The sequence below is a fragment of the Misgurnus anguillicaudatus genome, chromosome 20, assembly GCF_027580225.2.
Source record: "Misgurnus anguillicaudatus chromosome 20, ASM2758022v2, whole genome shotgun sequence".
In the NCBI taxonomy this organism is placed as follows: domain Eukaryota; kingdom Metazoa; phylum Chordata; class Actinopteri; order Cypriniformes; family Cobitidae; genus Misgurnus; species Misgurnus anguillicaudatus.
The window spans coordinates 13660519-13679610 of NC_073356.2; the positions used below are offsets into that span (position 1 = coordinate 13660519).

General features: G+C 38.3%; 2 protein-coding genes across 4 annotated transcripts in view; one reads left to right on the top strand and one right to left on the bottom strand.

The window, feature by feature from the left end:
• jarid2b (jumonji and AT-rich interaction domain containing 2b) overlaps positions 1-19092 on the bottom strand; it is a 149929-nt gene that overhangs the window by 89342 nt on the left and 41495 nt on the right. The window lies entirely within an intron of this gene.
• LOC129447733 (uncharacterized) lies at positions 310-17656 on the top strand. Of its 3 annotated transcripts, none has more exons than XM_055209507.2 (7): positions 310-980; positions 1365-1427; positions 4803-7530; positions 7990-9009; positions 9089-9244; positions 10701-10793; positions 16879-17656. In XM_055209507.2, the coding sequence occupies exons 4-7, from the start codon at positions 7999-8001 to the stop codon at positions 17191-17193; spliced, it is 1575 nt and encodes a 524-aa protein (XP_055065482.1). In that variant the 5' UTR covers positions 310-980; positions 1365-1427; positions 4803-7530; positions 7990-7998; the 3' UTR covers positions 17194-17656. The 3 variants fall into 3 exon arrangements, with proteins under 3 accessions (XP_055065482.1, XP_055065483.1, XP_055065484.1); XM_055209508.2 differs by having other exon boundaries at positions 4803-4851; XM_055209509.2 differs by lacking the exons at positions 310-980; positions 1365-1427 and adding an exon at positions 1472-1700 and having other exon boundaries at positions 4803-4851.

Sequence of the window (19092 nt, forward strand, 5' to 3'; positions counted from 1 at the left end):
GTGAAGGGTCAGGGCGGCCAGGTGGCCCGGGTGTTAGAGGTCACGCCCACCAGACAGCTTGCAGCGAATGGCAAAGCTTAACTGCTCAAAGGGCCCGTCAATCAAGATTGATTATCAGGAGAGGGTGAATTTGTCCCTCCCTTCGGGACTGATCTCATCCCCACGTAAAAAAAGGCCTTTGCATGACAAAGTACTGCGGATTTCATGAAGAAAGAAAGTGTAAATGAAATACACAATCCCTTTGGCCTCCCAGAAAGCATCATACATCCCAAAAGGATAGCATTTTGAAATAAAGAAAGGATTGAAAGGGTTATCCACACTCAAAAAATAAACTTGGGCATGTGTTGGATTAGCAAATTAGGAGTTTGCTTAAATTACATGAATGAATGGTGTTTATCTTCTTTAAATGATTCATTCTTGTCTGTAAAACGTGATTAAAAGTAAAATCAGATGAATTATTAACATACAGATCAATGCAATGAGAAGTGTATTAATCAAAACAACGACCGTCTATACTACGTCCTTGACCGGCAGCTGATTGGACGAACGCGTCACGTGGGTCCAGGTACTCTCCTGAATTTCAAAAGCATAATGGCGGCTCGTTCGGAGTATACAATATCGTATTTTACGAAAATGGTTCATCGAAACGTGTTTTTAAAGACATTTTAAGCGAGAAATAGGCCACGCAGTTGCTAAATCTGTCATCATTTCAGATCCACAAAGGTCAGTTTGAAAGATTTTCGTCAGATTTTGAGAGGCGGGAAACGCGACGGCCGCTACTCATTTGAATATGGGTAGTTTGATTAATCTAATTCAACTAACATGAGAATGAGCGGGTGAATCGATGCTCGCGACGCTACCAGAATGCATTGCACGGCTCCCTTGAAGCGTGGACGTGACGCTGACTTTGATTCAGGAGTCGGATACAGCAGACACGGATGACTAACTCCTGCATGTTTCCCATCCTCCATCATCCACGTGTAAGTAATAAATATATTTAAATATCGTTAATTTAATTTATCTTGGTGAGTGATATAGTCATTGGCCCTTGTGAAACGTTTCTCAGTGCAATTGTTTTTTCTAGACCTAATATAATGTGTTTTTTTTTTCGTTTCCTTGATAATACATTTTCACTGGTCAGTTGTGGAATTCATTAACGTTATCTCTATTTGCGTTGATATAATATTGGGTTGTTTTTTCATAAAAAAAAGATCTTCTGGACTAAGTTATGTGTAACTACTGATATTTAAATGCTTATTTGCAACATAAACCTTGCTTATGTTTTAACATTTTAAAAGTGTTTATCTTTTTGTAGCCAAAAATGAATCCGAAATGTATTTATTTCAATTATTTTATTTCTACAGGTAAGTCAATTTCGAACAAGTTCTGTCCCCATGCTTTGAGGGGTGTACCTCATGAAATACGTGGTAAGTTAATGTATTTATGGAGTTAATATATCTTTTTAATCATTGATTATCTGAATGTATTCGGTTTTATTTAGTTCGTGCATATTACAAGTTTGATTGAAATGTACATGTGGAAAACGTGGCATACAACCAACAAGTTAGGTGTTTTATTATTCTATTGGTTCGTGTGAGTTAAGTACCGCCCTCACTGGGGTTTGAGTGGTTGTTCGAGAGAGGTGATTGACAAGTGCGGGGGGTTTGTTTTGAGATGTGAAGTGGAGAGACAAGCTTGCGGTAAGAAAATCGTGATTTGCTTAATTATTTGCAAGTTTAAAAATCTTGAACTGTAATGTAGGTCCTGGAGGGAAGCAGGGACACAGAGATTAATCAATTGTGTTTACTTCTTTGAGATCGTCGCGAGTGAACTACTGCCATGCCGTATACGGTCCATTGTTGTTAATCTGCCGTGTAGGCGCAAATACACGGTTTCATTATTAAAGGAGCGGTGAATCAAAAACTCAATTTTAACTTGATAATTTGTTATATAAGAGGTCATCATACTTAAATGAACATCCTGCAAGTTTCAGAACTGAAAACGTCCGTGCTACTGAAATATAACCGTCTTTGGCACCAAGCCAGCTAAAAACTCCAGTCTAAAATTCGGAAATCTATGACGTCAAAGTAGAATTGAAACACCTCCCCATAACCAAAAGGACAAGTCTACTTTTGTAGCCCCGCCCACAGCTTCGCGTGACACGTGTGTCTCAGTAAGTAAACATGTCTTTAAAGATTGACAAATTTAACCAAAATGACTTTTTAAATACATTTTTTCTGAGAGACTTTTATTTTGACGCGGTGATCTGTTATGATACCATGGAAACGCTTTTTCGGTTTTGAAAGAACCGCGTGGGAACAACACAGAAGCTAAATACTTCAATTCGGAGGCTTGGAACCTAACATTCGCAATATGCTTGGATAAAGTTTGCTTTTGAAGAAGTTCCAGCTCGTGTGGGGAGTGTTTGTTAACGTTGTGGACATGGATTCATTTGCAAAGAAGTCGATGCTGGATTTGCAGAGAGACTCAGTCAGAAGCACCACTTATATTGGATCTGACAACAATGACACAGCAGTATAATTCACAGTAAGACATTTTACTTTATTTAAGTTACTGCGTTTCACTATTGCTTTGTTAAAAGAGATTGCTTGATGTGTCCTGTTGTAACATCCGTGTCTAAATACGTTTGTTGACTGTTTTAATTTACTAAAAACATTAAACGATTAATAAAGGTACAACACTTAACAATACGACTGTAATTTAAAGGTAGAAATATACAAAGTTAGTTATAAGGAAGGATTTATCAACCGCAGTTTAGATTCTGATGCCCGTTTACTGTGTTGTATACGGTAACTTAACTTAGGCAAGTTGCGTTTGAAAGGTCAAACACTCAACAAAGCTTATTTTTTATCATATAACTGTGGTATTTAACATTACGTGAATGTAAAAGCAACCTCACAAGCACAATATAAATTTACAAAGTTATTGATAAGGATTTATTAGCCGCAGTTTAGATTCGGATGCACGCTTACTGTGTTTTATACGGTAATTTAGTCACGTCGAGTTTTGTTTCTACTTTAATATACGTATTGTCATGTATGTGTATCATGTTTTTTAGCACCCAGAATCTTTTGTGTCTCAAACATATTTGTGTTCGGCTGCTATTTTTATCACATTAATGTTTTAAAAACATTTCCCTACATGTAATGACGGGGAATGAAGCTGTCCAATCATAGCAGTGGGTGTTTACGTTCAGGTCTTCAATGCGGCCCGCCCCTTCAAACGAACCATTTCTCAAGACAGCCACTAATCCATGTTACAAAATAGCGTATTACTTATTGCTTTTGATGTTTTTGAATGTAAAAACAACGCGAAATGCATAAGTAGACATCAATCAACGTCATAAAGCAATAAAATCGACCAATTCACGGCCCCTTTAATACGCATGTGAACGAGTAACCTAGTTTATGGTCGCCGCGTCCGCAAGAGCGCGTTGGTGCGCGCGGCAAAAATGACGTCAACGCGGAGTGGGCGGTCGCGCGCGTTGGGTGCGCGAGACCCCATTTCGCGTGGCGCTGTGCACGGAATTTTTTGTTCCGCGCGCTCCGCATCCGAAAATGACCGAACTCGAGGCGATTCTGTCCGAGCAGGCAAGCCTGTGACGTATCTCTTTGATAAATCCAAGCAAAACAATGTATATATTTATCTGACACTCTGGAAGTAAAGTATGGAAACTTTGCAGTTTAAAACACGAATTATTTTACATGAATCAGAATGTTTGGCTTATATTTGTATTGAATGAACCACTGGATGAGGAATAAAATATAAACCTTAAGATGTCTGTACTGTTTGTTTAGTAAAAACGTTAATAAAATGATAATGTTTAATAAAGACATATTTAAAAGATTGTTGTTTTATTCATGTTCTCATATTTATATATATCAAACTCTAATGTTAAAAGCACCAGGGTTGTTCCAGCGGACGACGACTTCTATCCTCTTCTTTGTGTTTGTTGACTTTATTGCTCGCGTCACCGCCTGGTGGTTCAAAAAATAGTGCAACAGCGAGCGCGTTAACTATAAACGCCTCGTCCGTTTGGTGAGACGCGCGGGCGATCCGCGGAGGCTTGCGTTTCAGACCAAAGCGCGAGTATAACAAGCCCTTTAGTTTTTAATTTAGAGGTCACTACATTCACATACATCACATTTAAATGCATGCAGTAAGTAGGGGTGTGCCGGTTTCAGAATTGGTGATGACGGTTATGAGGTGAGTCAAATGTGATGGTCGTAACATAACCGTCGGTGGGGGAGCGTTTTGCTCGTTTAAATGCTCGTGGATTGACGCGAAAGTGTTGTTTTACCTAAAATCATGAATGTGATGCCAAGTTTGTTTTAAACAGTAATGACTTTGAGCAATTTAACGGAAAGCAATGAAATATTTAAAAACACACCAACGCGCTCTTGCGGACGCGGCGACCATAAACAAGGTTTAATACGTTTTGGTGCAAATTGCTGCCACTACCTCGATTGACATTTTAACACTTGGTAAGTGTGTCCTATCGGATGAATCATTTTTACATGCATACTTGTGATCTTAACGCCTTCTAGAACACTTGGGCAAAATGCAGGAAATACGTCATGTAAGTGGTCAAGTGCAAAGACTGCAAGTGTGGTTATTTGGATGCAGCCTAAGTTAAAGCAATATTTGACATACCCATACTAAAGACTGTTAACGTCGTAGTTTCCTTTAAAACGAGGGAGTCTTTGAGGACCAGATATTTTTATTGGAGAAATATAGCACGTAAAAAGTAATATGCTAACCGTTTGTTCTTTTTCTTTCAGTGACGTGTATGTGGCAGTGCAAACATTGTCCCACCAGAGAGAGTACAAGGTACAAATTACTTAAACATTATAAACTACATCATCATTATGCGAGAGGCCAACAATATCAATGCATATATGTAAATTGTCCATGCACATTCAGGACGTGGACTGGACTCCACACCCATGTCTATAAAGCGCATTCATCGCAACCTACACAGACTGCTTTGAATTCAGTTACATTTAAATGTGAGGTATGTGAATGTAGTGACCTCTCTACTGAAAGAGATTTTTTTGTTCATATTGGGACACATCTGCATAGTTGTGAGACGGTTGGTTGTGTATTTCTTGGATGCTCTTTCCAGACAAATATTTACAGTACATTTTACACACACAAAAAGAGGAAGCATCATCCACACACACTAAAAGATTTTAAAACCAGTGTAGTTCAGTTTGTGAACCGCGCCCAAGTATCAGAGGCCTCTGATATTGCGGGGGCTAGCTGTACTACTGATGTGTCATTTGATGAAGTTGAGGCTGAGACAGTGACAGAATGTGATAGCGAGGCTGTTGAAAATCTGCCAGAAGTAATTGAGCGGAAAATAGCAGCAATATTGTTAAAATTGGAACACATATTTCATATTCCAGCAAAAGGATTAGATGAGTTATTGGAGGAGTTACATTTTTTAAGTTTAGCTAGTGAACCTGTCGCAAAGTGTGCAATTGCTGACATTTTTAAAAAGCATAACCTCAATATCGGTCAGGCAGTTGTCGAAGAACTTGCTAATTCTGTGTGTGTTTCTCACCCTGTCACTAAGAGTTTTGAAAAGTGCGGCCCTCTTGCCACATCTTATAAAAGAAAGCAATATTACAAGGTACATTTTAGAGTTGTAGAGCCTGTTGAGTACTTTTTATCAGTAGAACAAAAAAGGTCGTTTCAGTATGTTCCATTATTACAGTTATTGCAGGAAATACTGAGTCACAATAAACTACTGGATAAAGTGATTGAAGAACACATAGCTCAAGAAAGCAGAGAAGCTTTGCATGGTGATCAACAAGTTTACAGGTCTTTTCGAGATGGTGAAAATTATAAAAGAAATGGCTTTCTAGCGGTTGAGAAGTTGAGAATTTCGATTAAACTTTATATTGATGAGTTTGAGGTTTGTAATCCTCTTGGGACTTCGCGCAAGAAGCATAAGCTTTGTGGGGTGTACTGGGTTTTAGACAATTTCCCGCCTGGCTCTCATTCTGCTCTCTCATCAATTTATTTGGCTGTTCTTTGTAAAAGTGATGATTTGAGGAAATTTGGTTTCCAAGAAGTGTTGAATCCACTTTTGAAAGATCTGGTAATTTTGGAGGAACATGGTGTGTTCATCAGTCAGTTGAATGAGTGTATCAAAGGCACTGTGAGTTGTGTTGTAGCTGATAACCTGGGAGCCCATGGCCTGGCAGGTTTTGTAGAAAGTTTTTCAGGTGAATACTTCTGTAGATTCTGTACAGCTAAGAAAACGGAAATTCAGTTGATGACAGCTAGTCGTTTTGAGCTTAGAACGCGGGAGCTCCATGATGCACATTTGAAGTGTGCATTGGAAAAAGAAAGTGCATGCTGTGGTGTTAAACGTGACTGTGTATTGAGTAAGAATCTCTCCCATTTTCATGTTACTGCAGGCTACCCTCCTGATCTTGCCCATGATCTATTTGAGGGCATAATACCTGTAGAGCTAGCATATTGTTTTTCTCTTTTGATTTCAAAAAAGTATTTCAGTTTAGAAAAACTTAACAATTTGATCCAGACTTTTGAGTATAAATGGGCAGATAAAACAAATAAGCCTCACACAATACCACAGACTTTCTCAGTAAAAAAAAGCATTGGTGGAAACGCACACGAGAATTGGGCTCTGCTTCGATTGTTGCCTCTAATCATTGGTCCACTTTTGCCGGAGGATGAACCTGCATGGCATGTTGTTTTGGATCTCAAAGACATAGTGGAGCTTGTTGTAGCCCCTGTCCACACTGCTGAGTCAATATCTTACCTTGAGTGCAAAATTGATGAACATCGCCAGAGATACCAAGAGCTTTTTCCCAACAACAGTCTTCTCCCTAAACATCACTTTTTGGAGCACTATGCTGTTCTGATTCAACGTTTTGGTCCTCTTGTCCATACATGGACATTAAGATTTGAGGCAAAACATAGTGTCTTAAAACAAATTGCTCGCCATACCAACTGTTTTAAAAACATACCTCTCACGCTTGCCAGAAAACATCAGCTTGTGATTGCCTCCGACTTGCACTCTGTTGATCATAGGACACCTGTGGCGGTAACACACGTCTCATCAATACCAGTAGATGTTTTGCAAAGTGACGTTGCAGCTGCTATTAAGCAACGATTACCACATGAGAACAATGTCCAGATTACAAACTGTGTTTCATACAATGGTATGAATTACAACAAGGGAATGATTCTTGTCCATGGGCAATTATTTGGTCTACCAGAGTTAGCTGAAATTCTGCAGATATGTATTTTGCAAGGCCAGATACATTTTATTGTGAAAAAGTTCTCCAGTTGGTATAGAGAGCATTTTAGAGCATTTGAACTGGACACATTACATGTGAAAGAGGTGGCTCTGATTGGGCATGGGGAACTACTTGATGACTACCCGTTAGCTGCCTATTCAGTGGGAGGTCTGCGTCTGGTTTCTCTGAAGAGACACATCAACTTACATAGAAAATTGGACTAACAAGGAAGTTTGTAAGTATTTTCCCCCATAATCAACCCAGTCATGTACCTATCACGCTTAAACTTAGTGCTCATCTTAATGTTTTGTTGTGGGGTGTCCTCATGTTGTTGATATTTTAATGCTGTGAAATTATGTGGTTTTTACAGTTGTAAAACTTTGTTTTGGGGTTTGTATACTAATGTGTTATGTAGGGCTGCTGGATTATGGGGAAATTATCATCACGATTATTTCAGGAATGTTGAAATACCAGTAATTTAACACGGTTAGTTGACTGGATTCGTTGACTTCCGGAAAGATGTTGCAATTATTAAACTTAAAAAATAAGTGGAAAAAGTAAACTAAAATATTAGTCTCTCACTCCTGCTGAGGGACATGTCAGGATGTGTGTACCTGCACCTGTCAAATAGATTAACGTTATAAGGCACAGTTTGTCATAAAAGGGATTTTTTGCTTTTTATGTGTCTGTTCAGGTTTCCACCATGAGCCATCCTATGAGACTGAGGATCATTCTGGGTGAAAACGATTCCAGAAAGCTAATCCTGCCAGCAGGGAAACCAGGCTCCGTGGAAGAATTGTGCCAGACTATAAAGACTAGTTTTGGTATAGAGCAAGACTTCCGTCTTCAATATGAAGATGATGATTTTGGAAAGGAGTTCATAAATCTGTCTGTGATCTCTGAAATTGATGACATAGCGACTTTAAAGGTGATCTACTTGCAAAGTTCTTCAGAAGATGACTTGATACGTCAACCTCAAGCAGTCCAGAGCCTTACTGATTCCTCATCAGTCTCCTCGGTTGACACGGATAATACAGAGCCTGCTTCATCATCAGGGTCATCGCCATCTACACGGCTGTGCAAGTGGCCAAGTGTCTTTACAGTCCCTCCATTTAACTATGAGTCTGAACTGCAACTGGAAACAGCCAATGCTGAATGCAATGCTAGTGGAACTTATTTGAGCCCACCACCAAAGCTGAAATCTCACATTTTGGAACGACTGTCTGAAGACATTATTAAATTCAAAGCCTATCCAACTGACAAGGATCTTAATGACGTTGCAGAAGCACTTGTAAAAAAGCATCCCTGTCTGAGAGAGCAAGGATCCTTCAATGGCTGTTATGGCTGGAAGATAAGCCTTAAATACAAAATGGCCAACCTCCGGTCGAAACTGAGAGGCCTAGGATGCCCTGAAGTGACGATAAATTCACTAAAGAACAAGAACCAAGACAAGCGCTTGGCAGCATCGAATGTCAAAAAACCCAGAAGGGCAGAAGTCAATTACTGTCCACAGCATCCAAAAGGAGAAACCACTGAGAGTCTGGAGATGGACAGGGTCACACTGCTTTCAGAAATCAAGAAGAGGAACAATGAGCATATCGTGAAGTTGAAAATGGAGAAGACTTTCTCATACAGGAGGCAAGAAATCCTTAAAGGAGAGCCTTTGATTGCAGACTTCAAAAGCAGATGGCCAGCTCTGTTCACTGCGAAAGAGGTGATTGTTCTGTGTGTGCTTAGTTTTTTTAATCTGTTATGTTCTGACAGGGTTAGTGACGTGCATTAATGTTTTCCAGATCGATAGGGAGTTCCATCGCATATCAACTTTACCTCTACTTTCTACGTTCTGTGCTGCTCTTGACCAGTACTCTCCACGTCTGATGGAGATATTTGAATGCAAAGGTGGAGCAGCTGGAAGAAAAATAAGAAATGTCATGGCGGAGACTTCCAAGGTTTGTCTGAAAATGTGTTGATTTATGGTTATACACTGTTTTTTTATAATACACTGTTCTTTACAACAGAGTGTACAGCACAGCTGGAAAGAATACTAAAAAATTCTACTCCAGTGTTTAGTGTTTCCCCTAGGTTTACATCTTTGGGGGGGGGGGGGGGGGTTGGTTGGGTATGTATATACAGGGGTTAAATTGTGATTTGTTATGTGGGAGCTCTGTGGGGAGGGGTAACATGTTTAATACTGATGACAGCAAAGCCATGTGTGTTTCAATGACATTCTGGACTTCTGATATGATTTGATAAGTTTCAGCTTTAAATCTGTGTCAGAGGTTGACCCAAAATATGGCGGAACAGCACTTTTGGGAGTACTTCGACTCGGCGCAGTAAAACCCTCCCTCTCCCATTATGAGAGGGAGAAGAGGAGCGGATTTTTCAGGCGAGTTGAAGTACTCCCAAAAGTGCTGTTCCGCCATACAATATAGTTCCTCTATTAAATCTGCTTAGAAAAGCGCTACGTTTTATTTTGTACCACCAAACTTGCTCGTATAACTACTCGTCTTAAATAGGAAAAACGTTGATGTGTTTGGTCACTTCTAACTTTATCTCTGATTGGTACCATTGAATGAATGGGGCTAAGCTAAATGCTATCGAAGTGTCGCAGCGCGCTCCAGCGCTTACGTGCACACACACAGATGATAGAGGGATGTATCAACAATTCTTAGTTAAGGTAATAGCATAGTTTAATATTGAAAATGAGTAGACTATTCCTTTAAAGGAGCACGCCCAGGTTTTGGGAATTTAGCTTATTCACCATATCCCCCAGAGTTAGATAAGTCCATACATACCTTTCTCATCTTCATGCGTGCTGTAACTCTGTCTGACGGAGCCCCCGTTAGCTTAGCTTAGCACAAAGACTGTAAGTGAATGGCTTTAGCTAGCATACTGCTCCCAATAAGTGACAAAGTTATTTGTACACGGTGTGAATATACAATTTGCAACACATTAATAGAAAAATGTTTGCGTTATTTTGTCACTTATTGGGAGCAGTATGCTAGCTAAAGCCATTCACTTACAGTCTTTGTGCTAACCTAAGCTAGCGGGGGCTGCATCAGACAGAGTTACAGACGCACAGAGATGAGAAAGGTATGCATGGACTTATCTAACTCTGGGGGATACGGTGAATAAGCTAAATTCCCAAAATCTGGGCATGTTCCTTTAAGTTACAGGTACACAAAACTACTAATTACAGTAACATGACAATGTACAGTAAAATGTAATTTGTTACTTTCTACCGCTACTGTGCAGTTATTATATCACGTCAGCTGAGATCTTAACGTAAAGAATAATATCACATGGTAAACCTTTTTGGGTAGAAATCGCAAAGCACCCTGTGTTGCCTTTTAAGGATGCTCTGAAAAATAAAGTTGCCTAAAGGAGTTTCCTTTCCCCCCTCAGGATGACACAATTCAAACAAGACGAGCATGTGTCCTCAAGTCCTTGTGCATCTACTTGAACGAAGACAACGAGAAACTTGTGAAGGATTATAAGGTGAGTTATGTATGTTTGGCAAAGAAGCTGGAAAAGAATTGGAAAGAGGACATTTACTTGCTTGTAGGGATGTTACAGTGGGTACAGAAAATATTCAGACCCTTAAATTTGTCACTCTTTGAGGCTGCTTACACTTGGCATTAACATGCGTTTTCATCGATTGGATCACAAGTGGATGACGTTAATGCCAGGTTTTGAGCTCATCCACTTTCGACCACATTAGGAGGTAGTCGAAACCTCTTTCGATCGGATTGCTTTTATAGTGTAAACGCACATGTGGTTGAATGTGTTCAAACAGCCACACGCGACCGCCTTCTCTCCACCCATTTATCTAATCTGAGGTACTGAGCACAATGTTTTACGTCTTATCTGACTTCTGTCGTGAACACAGGTTGAACAGTGCTATTTTTAGCCTTTCGTTGTTAAAACTAAAGCAACTGATCTCCGTAGTTTCATTTTCAAAGTGTGTGAAAGGTGCGCGATCTTATTTCATCAATTGGGCTGAAAATTCAGAGAAAGCTCTAACATATATATGAACAAAACACTGTGCAGCATGTTTACTTCCTACACAAGCAGTGGACTCCGCCATAATATTAGTTTGCATCCATATAAACTCATAATTACTCCTGCTCGCGTAGAGCTGGGGTAAACGACTATTTATTAAACGATTAATCGGGCGACTATTTTTCCGATTGGTCGACTAATCTAACGACTAATTGGACGATTAATCGAACGATTAGTTTCTGTTGCTTGATTAATAAAAACATAATGTATCTCAAATAAATGCCAAAAACATTCTTAATTATATACTTTTAACGTTGTATCAGTGATTTCAGGCCGGGGGTGGCCAAATGTACTTTAGGGGGTCTATAGTCCATTAAAAAAACGATGTGTAACTATGTATCAAGAAAGCATGAATGAATGCATTATAAGATCTAAACATAATAAGGGTGAATTTTAAACATTTCTGCTGTATTTCTGTTAAAGGGATTCACCCAAAAATGAAAGTTCTGTCATCATTTACTCACTCTTATGTTCTAAACCTGTATTAGTATATTTTATTTTGATAAACACAAAATAAGATATTTTGATAAATGATGGTAAGCACACAATTAATGGTATATCCATTAAATTCCATCATGTTGTTTTTATTCCAACTATGGAAGTCAATGGTTATAGTCAGCTGTGTACTTACTATCATTTATCAAAATATCTTCTTTCGTGTTCATCAGAAAAAAGAAATTCGTACAGGTTTAGAACAAAATTTTTCAGAATTTTAAATTTGTGTGAACTTTCCCTTTAAAGGAATAGTCTACCCGTTTGCCATATTAAACTATGTTATTACCTCAACTTAGAGGAATTAATACATATCTATCTTTTTTCAATGCTTGCACTGTACAGCGCGTCGTGAATGTGTTAGCATTTGGCCTAGACCCATTCATTCCTATGGTACCTATGGCAGAATTTTTGCCTCGAGGAATTTTTTGAATCGAGTAACTCGATGAATCGTTTCAGCCCTACTGTCATTAAAGTTAATTAAATATAAAAAAAGAAAATGTTTGTATCTTCGTAAATAAAGATTAATCCACATTTACTTAAAATTTTTTTTTTGCCAAACATCCTTTGTGTTGAGCTCTGCTATTTGAAATAAGTTTATCATGGAGTTTAGATTTCCTGATCTTTTGCTTAAAGGAATAGTCTACCCGTTTGCCATATTAAACTATGTTATTACCTCAACTTAGAGGAATTAATACATATCTATCTTTTTTCAATGCGTGCACTGTACAGCGCGTCGTGAATGTGTTAGCATTTAGCCTAGACCCATTAATTACTATGGTACCAAACAGGGAAGCCACCAAACACTTTCGTGTTTTCCCTATTTAAAGACACTTACATGAGGAGTTATGCCAGTAAGTATGGTGCCACAAAATAAAACTTTAGCCTGAATGGGGCTAGGCTAAATGTTAACACATTCACAACGCGCTGTACAGTGCACGCATTGAAAAAAGATAGGTATGTATTAATTCGTCTAGGTTGAGGTAATAACATAGTTTAATATGGCAAACGGGTAGACTATTCCTTTAAGCAAAAGATCAGGAAATCTAAACTCCATGATAAACTTATTTCAAATAGCAGAGCTCAACACAAAGGATGTTTGGCAAAAAATTTTTTTAAGTAAATGTGGATTAATCTTTATTTACGAAGATACAAACATTTTCTTTTTTTATATTTAATTAACTTTAATGACAGTAGGGCTGAAACGATTCATCGAGTTACTCGATTCAAAAAATTCCTCGAGGCAAAAATTCTGCCTTGAAGCCTCGTTAAATTCCTATGCGCCGAGATCTGATTCACACGGACCGTTGTTCAATGTTCAGGAAGCACATCATAGCGCGTGATACATTTTGAATTTAGTTCCATAAATGTCCATAAACGGCAGAAAGAGAATGTCTAAAGTTTGGGATCATTACATTATCATTACATTCAGCATCTGAACTGAAAACATCCACTGTTGTTTCACCAAGCGTCAATGAAACAAGGTAACGTAGCTTCCGCTGATTTTAATCCCATACTGTATTTGTAGCGATGCCGTTATGCGGTTTGACTAGATATGATGTTTAGCTTTGATGTTTTTAAGTAGTAAACGTATTCACGTTCAATTGCAGGAGAGTATAACCCCTTCACACACACACGCATGCACTTTACAAGTGTGTGTACCAAAAAACGGCACCACAGTGCAATCATATATGGGCAACTTGTAATCTGACATATTTTGTTCAATAATAATAATTTCTGTCTTATTAGAGCATAAGGAAGTTATTCTCTCTCACGCGAGACAGACCGATCGCGCAATGTATCACATGCTTTAACTTTTATGTAGCCACAACAATAATTTCAGCATGCATTCACTGTATACAGCGGGACGTGATGTTGTGATTTTTCGAACGGATTCTTAACCTAAAATGCACCGCAATGCAAGTGATGCAAACCAAATGCAGCGTTCTATTGAAAATTAATGTATGTATTTCTGCAGTACCAAAATGCAATGAAGCAACTGAACGTCTGACTGGGGTGTCACTCTTCCTCACGCACAGAACGCGTGCACACACACAAACACAAGTGCACGTGCGCGCATACACACAGTTTGTTACCATAGCAAATAGGCTCACCCCAGAAATGATATATTATATGTTAAAAGCCTAATGGTAAATGCTGCAGGTGTAGAAATGTACATAAACCAGATATTTACTTTCATGTCAGGGCTAGATTACAGCATGAAACCTGTTGTGCATATTAATAAATTAAAGTGTTTAATTGTTGGCACTGGCACTTATAAACACTAAATGGGTAAAAAATGTAAATAAATACTATTTCTTGGAGCCAAATACCTCAGTTTTTTTTAGAAATAAAAGCCAAATGCTTGAACTTTTTACAGCCAAGTCATTTTCATTATGCATTATTTGTTTTGGTTGTTTAAAATACACAATTCTATCTGATTACTCGATTAATAGATCGATTCAGTGCTAGATTAATCGATTACAAAAAGAATCGATAGCTGCAGCCCTAAATGACAGAGACAGATTATGCTTATTGTAAGATCGAATGCAATACAATGTTTATTCGTTTAAGACGTACAGTAACCAAATGTTTACTATAAAAATCAAAGACAGCTATTTTGACACATGAGCATTTGTCCGATTAAGCCAAAAAGATGCGAACATGAAGTCATTTAAGCTCTGCCTGTGCACGTGCGCTATCGGATATGTGCGTTGCGCTTTCAAGTTCAATCCAGTCCAATTCACAATTATACAGAAGCTTATATAAAAATCACGTCAAGAATAAAACACGGTGCTGGGTTTTGTTGTAAAAAAATGCAAATCATAGATTTTATTCAATTCACAAGAAAATTACTTTGGTCTCACACGTGCATGTGGCGAGCTGTGTCAAAGCGTTAACACAAAAATGAGACGTTGAGGGAATTTTGACGTCGACGGAATAGGCCTATGCTCGCGTTTAAATGACAGCGGAGAGACTCGCCCACCGTCTCACAGACCACCCCCTCAAAGTATTCAGGACAGAAGCGGTCGAAAGTGAACAAAAGAGACGGATTTAATTTCCAGGTGTAATCGTATTGTGTCTTTCTCGTCCACTTCTGATCCGATTGATGAAAACACATCTTAATACCAAGTGTAAACAGCCCCTTTGTTTCATTACAGCCATTTGCTAAAATCAAAAGTTAATTTTATTTCTTATTATTGTACACTCAGCAGCCCATCTTGACAGAAAAAACAGACATGTAGAAATTTTTGCAAATTTACTAAAGAAAAACTGAAATATCACACGGTCATAAGTATTCAGGCCCTTTGCTAAGTATTAAGTAGAAGCACCATTTTGAGCTAATACAACCATGACTCTTCTTGAGAATGATGCAACAAGTTTTTCACACCTGGATTTGGGGATCCTCTGACATTCTTTCTTGCAGATACTTTCCAGTTCACAATAGCAAATGGCTGCAATTAAACAAAGAGTGACAAACTTAAAGGGGTCTGAATACTTTCCGTACCCACTGTAAATGCTGACAGCTAAGGGGCTATTGGTATTAAGATGCACAGTGTTTTGTACATGTATATGTTAAAGCCTTCTCTGAATTTTCAGCGCAATTGATGAAATAGGACCACGTAACTTTCACGCACTTACAAAATGAAACTGCAGAGATCAGACGATTTATTTTTATCAACGAAAAGCAAAAATAGCGCTGTTCACCATGTGTTTGTGTGGCTTTATTTCAATGGAAAGGATTCCAACACTGAGACATATAACAGTCTGCGGCTAAAGAGACAGAGGAGAGATTTGGCACACCGTAGCCAGAGTTGGATAAGGGACTAAGCTTGCGCATGACCTGATTTTGCAGAGTTTGACGTGTCCCTGGGTCAACAAGGGAGGGGCTTCGGAAAAAACCTTTCAACCAATCACCGCAGTCACGTAGGCGTTTTCCTTACTTAAACATGTTCTGAGGGCAGACAAAAATATAATTGGTTCACAAAAATGACCAAAAATGAGGTGAGTAGCGCAGATATGGTAAGATAGGAATGAGACTGTTTTTGAATTCAGCTCGAAATGTTTCGAGTATTTAAGTGACGTGTTTCCGCATTTTCACGTGTCCATGGCACGACTTTCTTTTTCGTGCCAGTTTCACGTATTGGTTATTCAATTGTTTTTCCTATTTTCTTACCATTGTTGCTTGGGATTGGGGTTAGAACAACTTTGTGACATACAAACCAATGTTTAAATGACATTCTAACCCAAACCCACCCTTATCCTCGCGCGAAAACAGTTTAAAAATCTGATGAAAACCACAAATCTAATCCCAAGCGACAATGGTTTGAAAAAAGGAAAAAAAAATAGTAATCAATACGTGAAACTGGCACGAAAAAGAAAGTCGTGCCATGTGTAAACGCGAAAAAACACATCACTTAAATGCTCAAAACATTTCAAGCTGAATTCAAAAACAGTCTCTTTCCTATCTTACCATATCTGCGCTACTCACCTGACCAACGGTGAGCTCAAACTGCTTCACTGCGGAAGCTGCCTTGAAGGCTCCGTTGAGGGCTTAAACCAGTAACGAGGACTTTGGTCATTTTTGTGAACCAATCATATTTCTTTCTGCCCTCAGAACATGTTTAAGTAAGGAAAACGCCTACGTGCAAATTTCACAAGGTCGCGTGACTGCGCTGATTGGTTGAAAGGTTTTTTTCGAAGCCCCTCCCTTGTTGACCCAGGGACACGTCAAACTCTGCAAAATCAGGTCGTACTAAAAAAAATACCCTTCCGTTTCTCAAAAAAGCAAATGAGTGGTGAAAAATTAAGTTAATTTTAAATCTTTTAAATATAACCATATGCCCTTGGTGATAAACAAACCTTTTTTTTATTAATATATACATAGTATAACTTATAATATTCGTAGGTGTGTTTTATTAGTGTGTATGTATGTTTGGACTGAACATTTTAATCTGTTATGTGCATAGCTGAAATTATGTAATAGCTTCAAGCACGCATAAAACATTTTACCCATTACATCCCGCAGAACACAGACGTCGAGGCCAGTGCTTCCATGGAGCAAACTGTGATGGGGGTGTATGTCATACGGAAGGAGGGTGCGGAGCCTGAAGATAAGCCAGAGGACATTGGTGTCCTGATCGAAGGTGTGGAGGTCCTCCGTGAGTTAGGAAATATTGGGGACGCCTGTGCATTGTTATTTGGACTAATATACTGTCTGAACCTGAGTTACCCGGCAGACCTCAAATGCACCTTTGAGGTGATGCAGAAGATTCTCATGAATCTGGATGGGCAGAGGTTGTCGTCCAAGGCACAATTCCTAAAAAACAAGCTAATGAAGTAAAGTTGCTAAGTAAAAGTCTACTATGCAGATTTTTTTTTTTTTTTGCTTCCTAGTCTTCACAAGTTCTTTTAGTTTACAAGTTAAAAAATCTTTTAACAGGACTAAAATATTTCTACTTCTGGAAAAGTACAAAAATGTTGTTTACATAAGAAACTGTTGAGTTTAAAGATGTTACGATACCAGTTGTTTCTTGCCAATTCCGCAAATACAGATCTCATACCGGTGTTTTAAAAATGTTTACATTTCATTGTTTTACAGCTGTACTGCCTGTATTGATGTGACCAGTATTAAAATTGTTCCCAGTTTATTAGCAAAATGGTACAATTGGCTGCATGTGTACTGCAGACAAAGTGTTTTATAAAAATGCACTGTTGCATAAATAAAAATGTCAATTGGATTTGCATGTTATTTTACATTCTTGTCCTACAGTAGGAATGAAAACAACACTAATAAAACCAGCAAGATTGACATAAGTTCATTCAACAACACTGAAATTACTATAACTGACAAAATCTATACGAGTTGATATGTCAAGGTGGAATTTTGTTCTACTGAAGTATTTTACCAATGTAGGATAAACTCAAATTGATTTAACTAAACCTACTAAGAAAAATCATATAAATTAAACTAGATGTAAATGCATTGAATGCAAATACTAATATTATGTTTAACCAACACATGTATACTGTGTTCAAATTACATCATGAAGGTTCGTTGACTTAACTTGGTTTGTTTAGATGGAATATAGGTGGCATGATAAAATCATGTTCATCCAATGAATTTTTTTTTTGAGTGCACACTGTGCCCTTTATTCAATACAGGTTTCATTTATCCAATACATCACATGAATTTATTTAGCCTGAAAAAACATCAGGAAGCCAAATTACTGCTTATTATAAAAGTATTTATTTAATGCTAAAATACTTTCAGCTATCTCACCTTAATATACAGAAACAACTATAAAAGTGATAAATCAAATAAATGAGCAACGCTCACTAACAAATGCATTCGTTTTTAAGCAAATCTGTAACTGATGGGAAAGTTAAGGAAACCCAAGTTATTCTTGTGACTATGAGCACCTTTAATTCCAGGTGTAAAACAGATCCAGTGGTGGGGATATCGCTGGCACTGCGGGTGTTAAGTTGATCTTAATATTCGTTGAAAAAGGAAATCGTCACCTTTAGAAAGACGACTACTGTGACAAGTTGCGGGTGCCAACGTGTGATTAGCATATGACAAATGCACACAAACATTGATGGGTCCTATCGCACGCTACTACTGATCCAATAACAAAAACTCTGATAAATAAAAACAAGTTTGAAACACGCCAAACTCCAAATGACAAGAGTGATTACACTCACCTTTTTTAAGTGAAAGTGCTAAACTAAAACCAACATCCAATGACAAGTCATATATTTCATTATTCACTTCCCAACGTTGGGAGATTTTTGTCCAATTCAATTCAAGAGGTTTTCACTAAAAACACAAAAATGTTATTGTTGATGTGCTGCCCAAATGCATTATGGCTAAATGTGTTAACTAAATGAATGAGATTTTAACGTTTTCTTGAGAAACCACATTTTAAGTTGGTGATATGTGGGTGGTTGCCAAGCTGTTCCAACTGTGTGTGGTTGCAATGTCATGACTAGGTGTTTGTGTGGTTACTTAAAATCCCAGCTCTACATGGTTTGGCTCCCTCCTTGATTTCATCATCTGAATACCAATCACTGAGAAAAATAATGGCGCTTCTCTTATCTACAAGTCGCGCAAGAATGATGTCCTAGATGTTTCTTCAATTTCCTGGCCTCAAAGCTTATTCATTCACTTGTGTGGCAAACGCTTTTAGCGACCTACAAATGAGAAACATTTCTGGCCTACATCCAACATTTCTGTTACGAG

What these genes read in the sequence shown, in the direction of transcription:
- LOC129447733 (XM_055209507.2), top strand. Translation starts at nt 7,999, where the DNA reads ATGAGCCATCCTATGAGACTGAGGATCATTCTGGGTGAAAACGATTCC. An exon ending in TCATGGCGGAGACTTCCAAG is followed by an intron (nt 9,245 to 10,700) that starts GTTTGTCTGAAA and finishes TTCCCCCCTCAG; the next exon opens with GATGACACAATTCAAACAAG. An exon ending in AACTTGTGAAGGATTATAAG is followed by an intron (nt 10,794 to 16,878) that starts GTGAGTTATGTA and finishes TACATCCCGCAG; the next exon opens with AACACAGACGTCGAGGCCAG.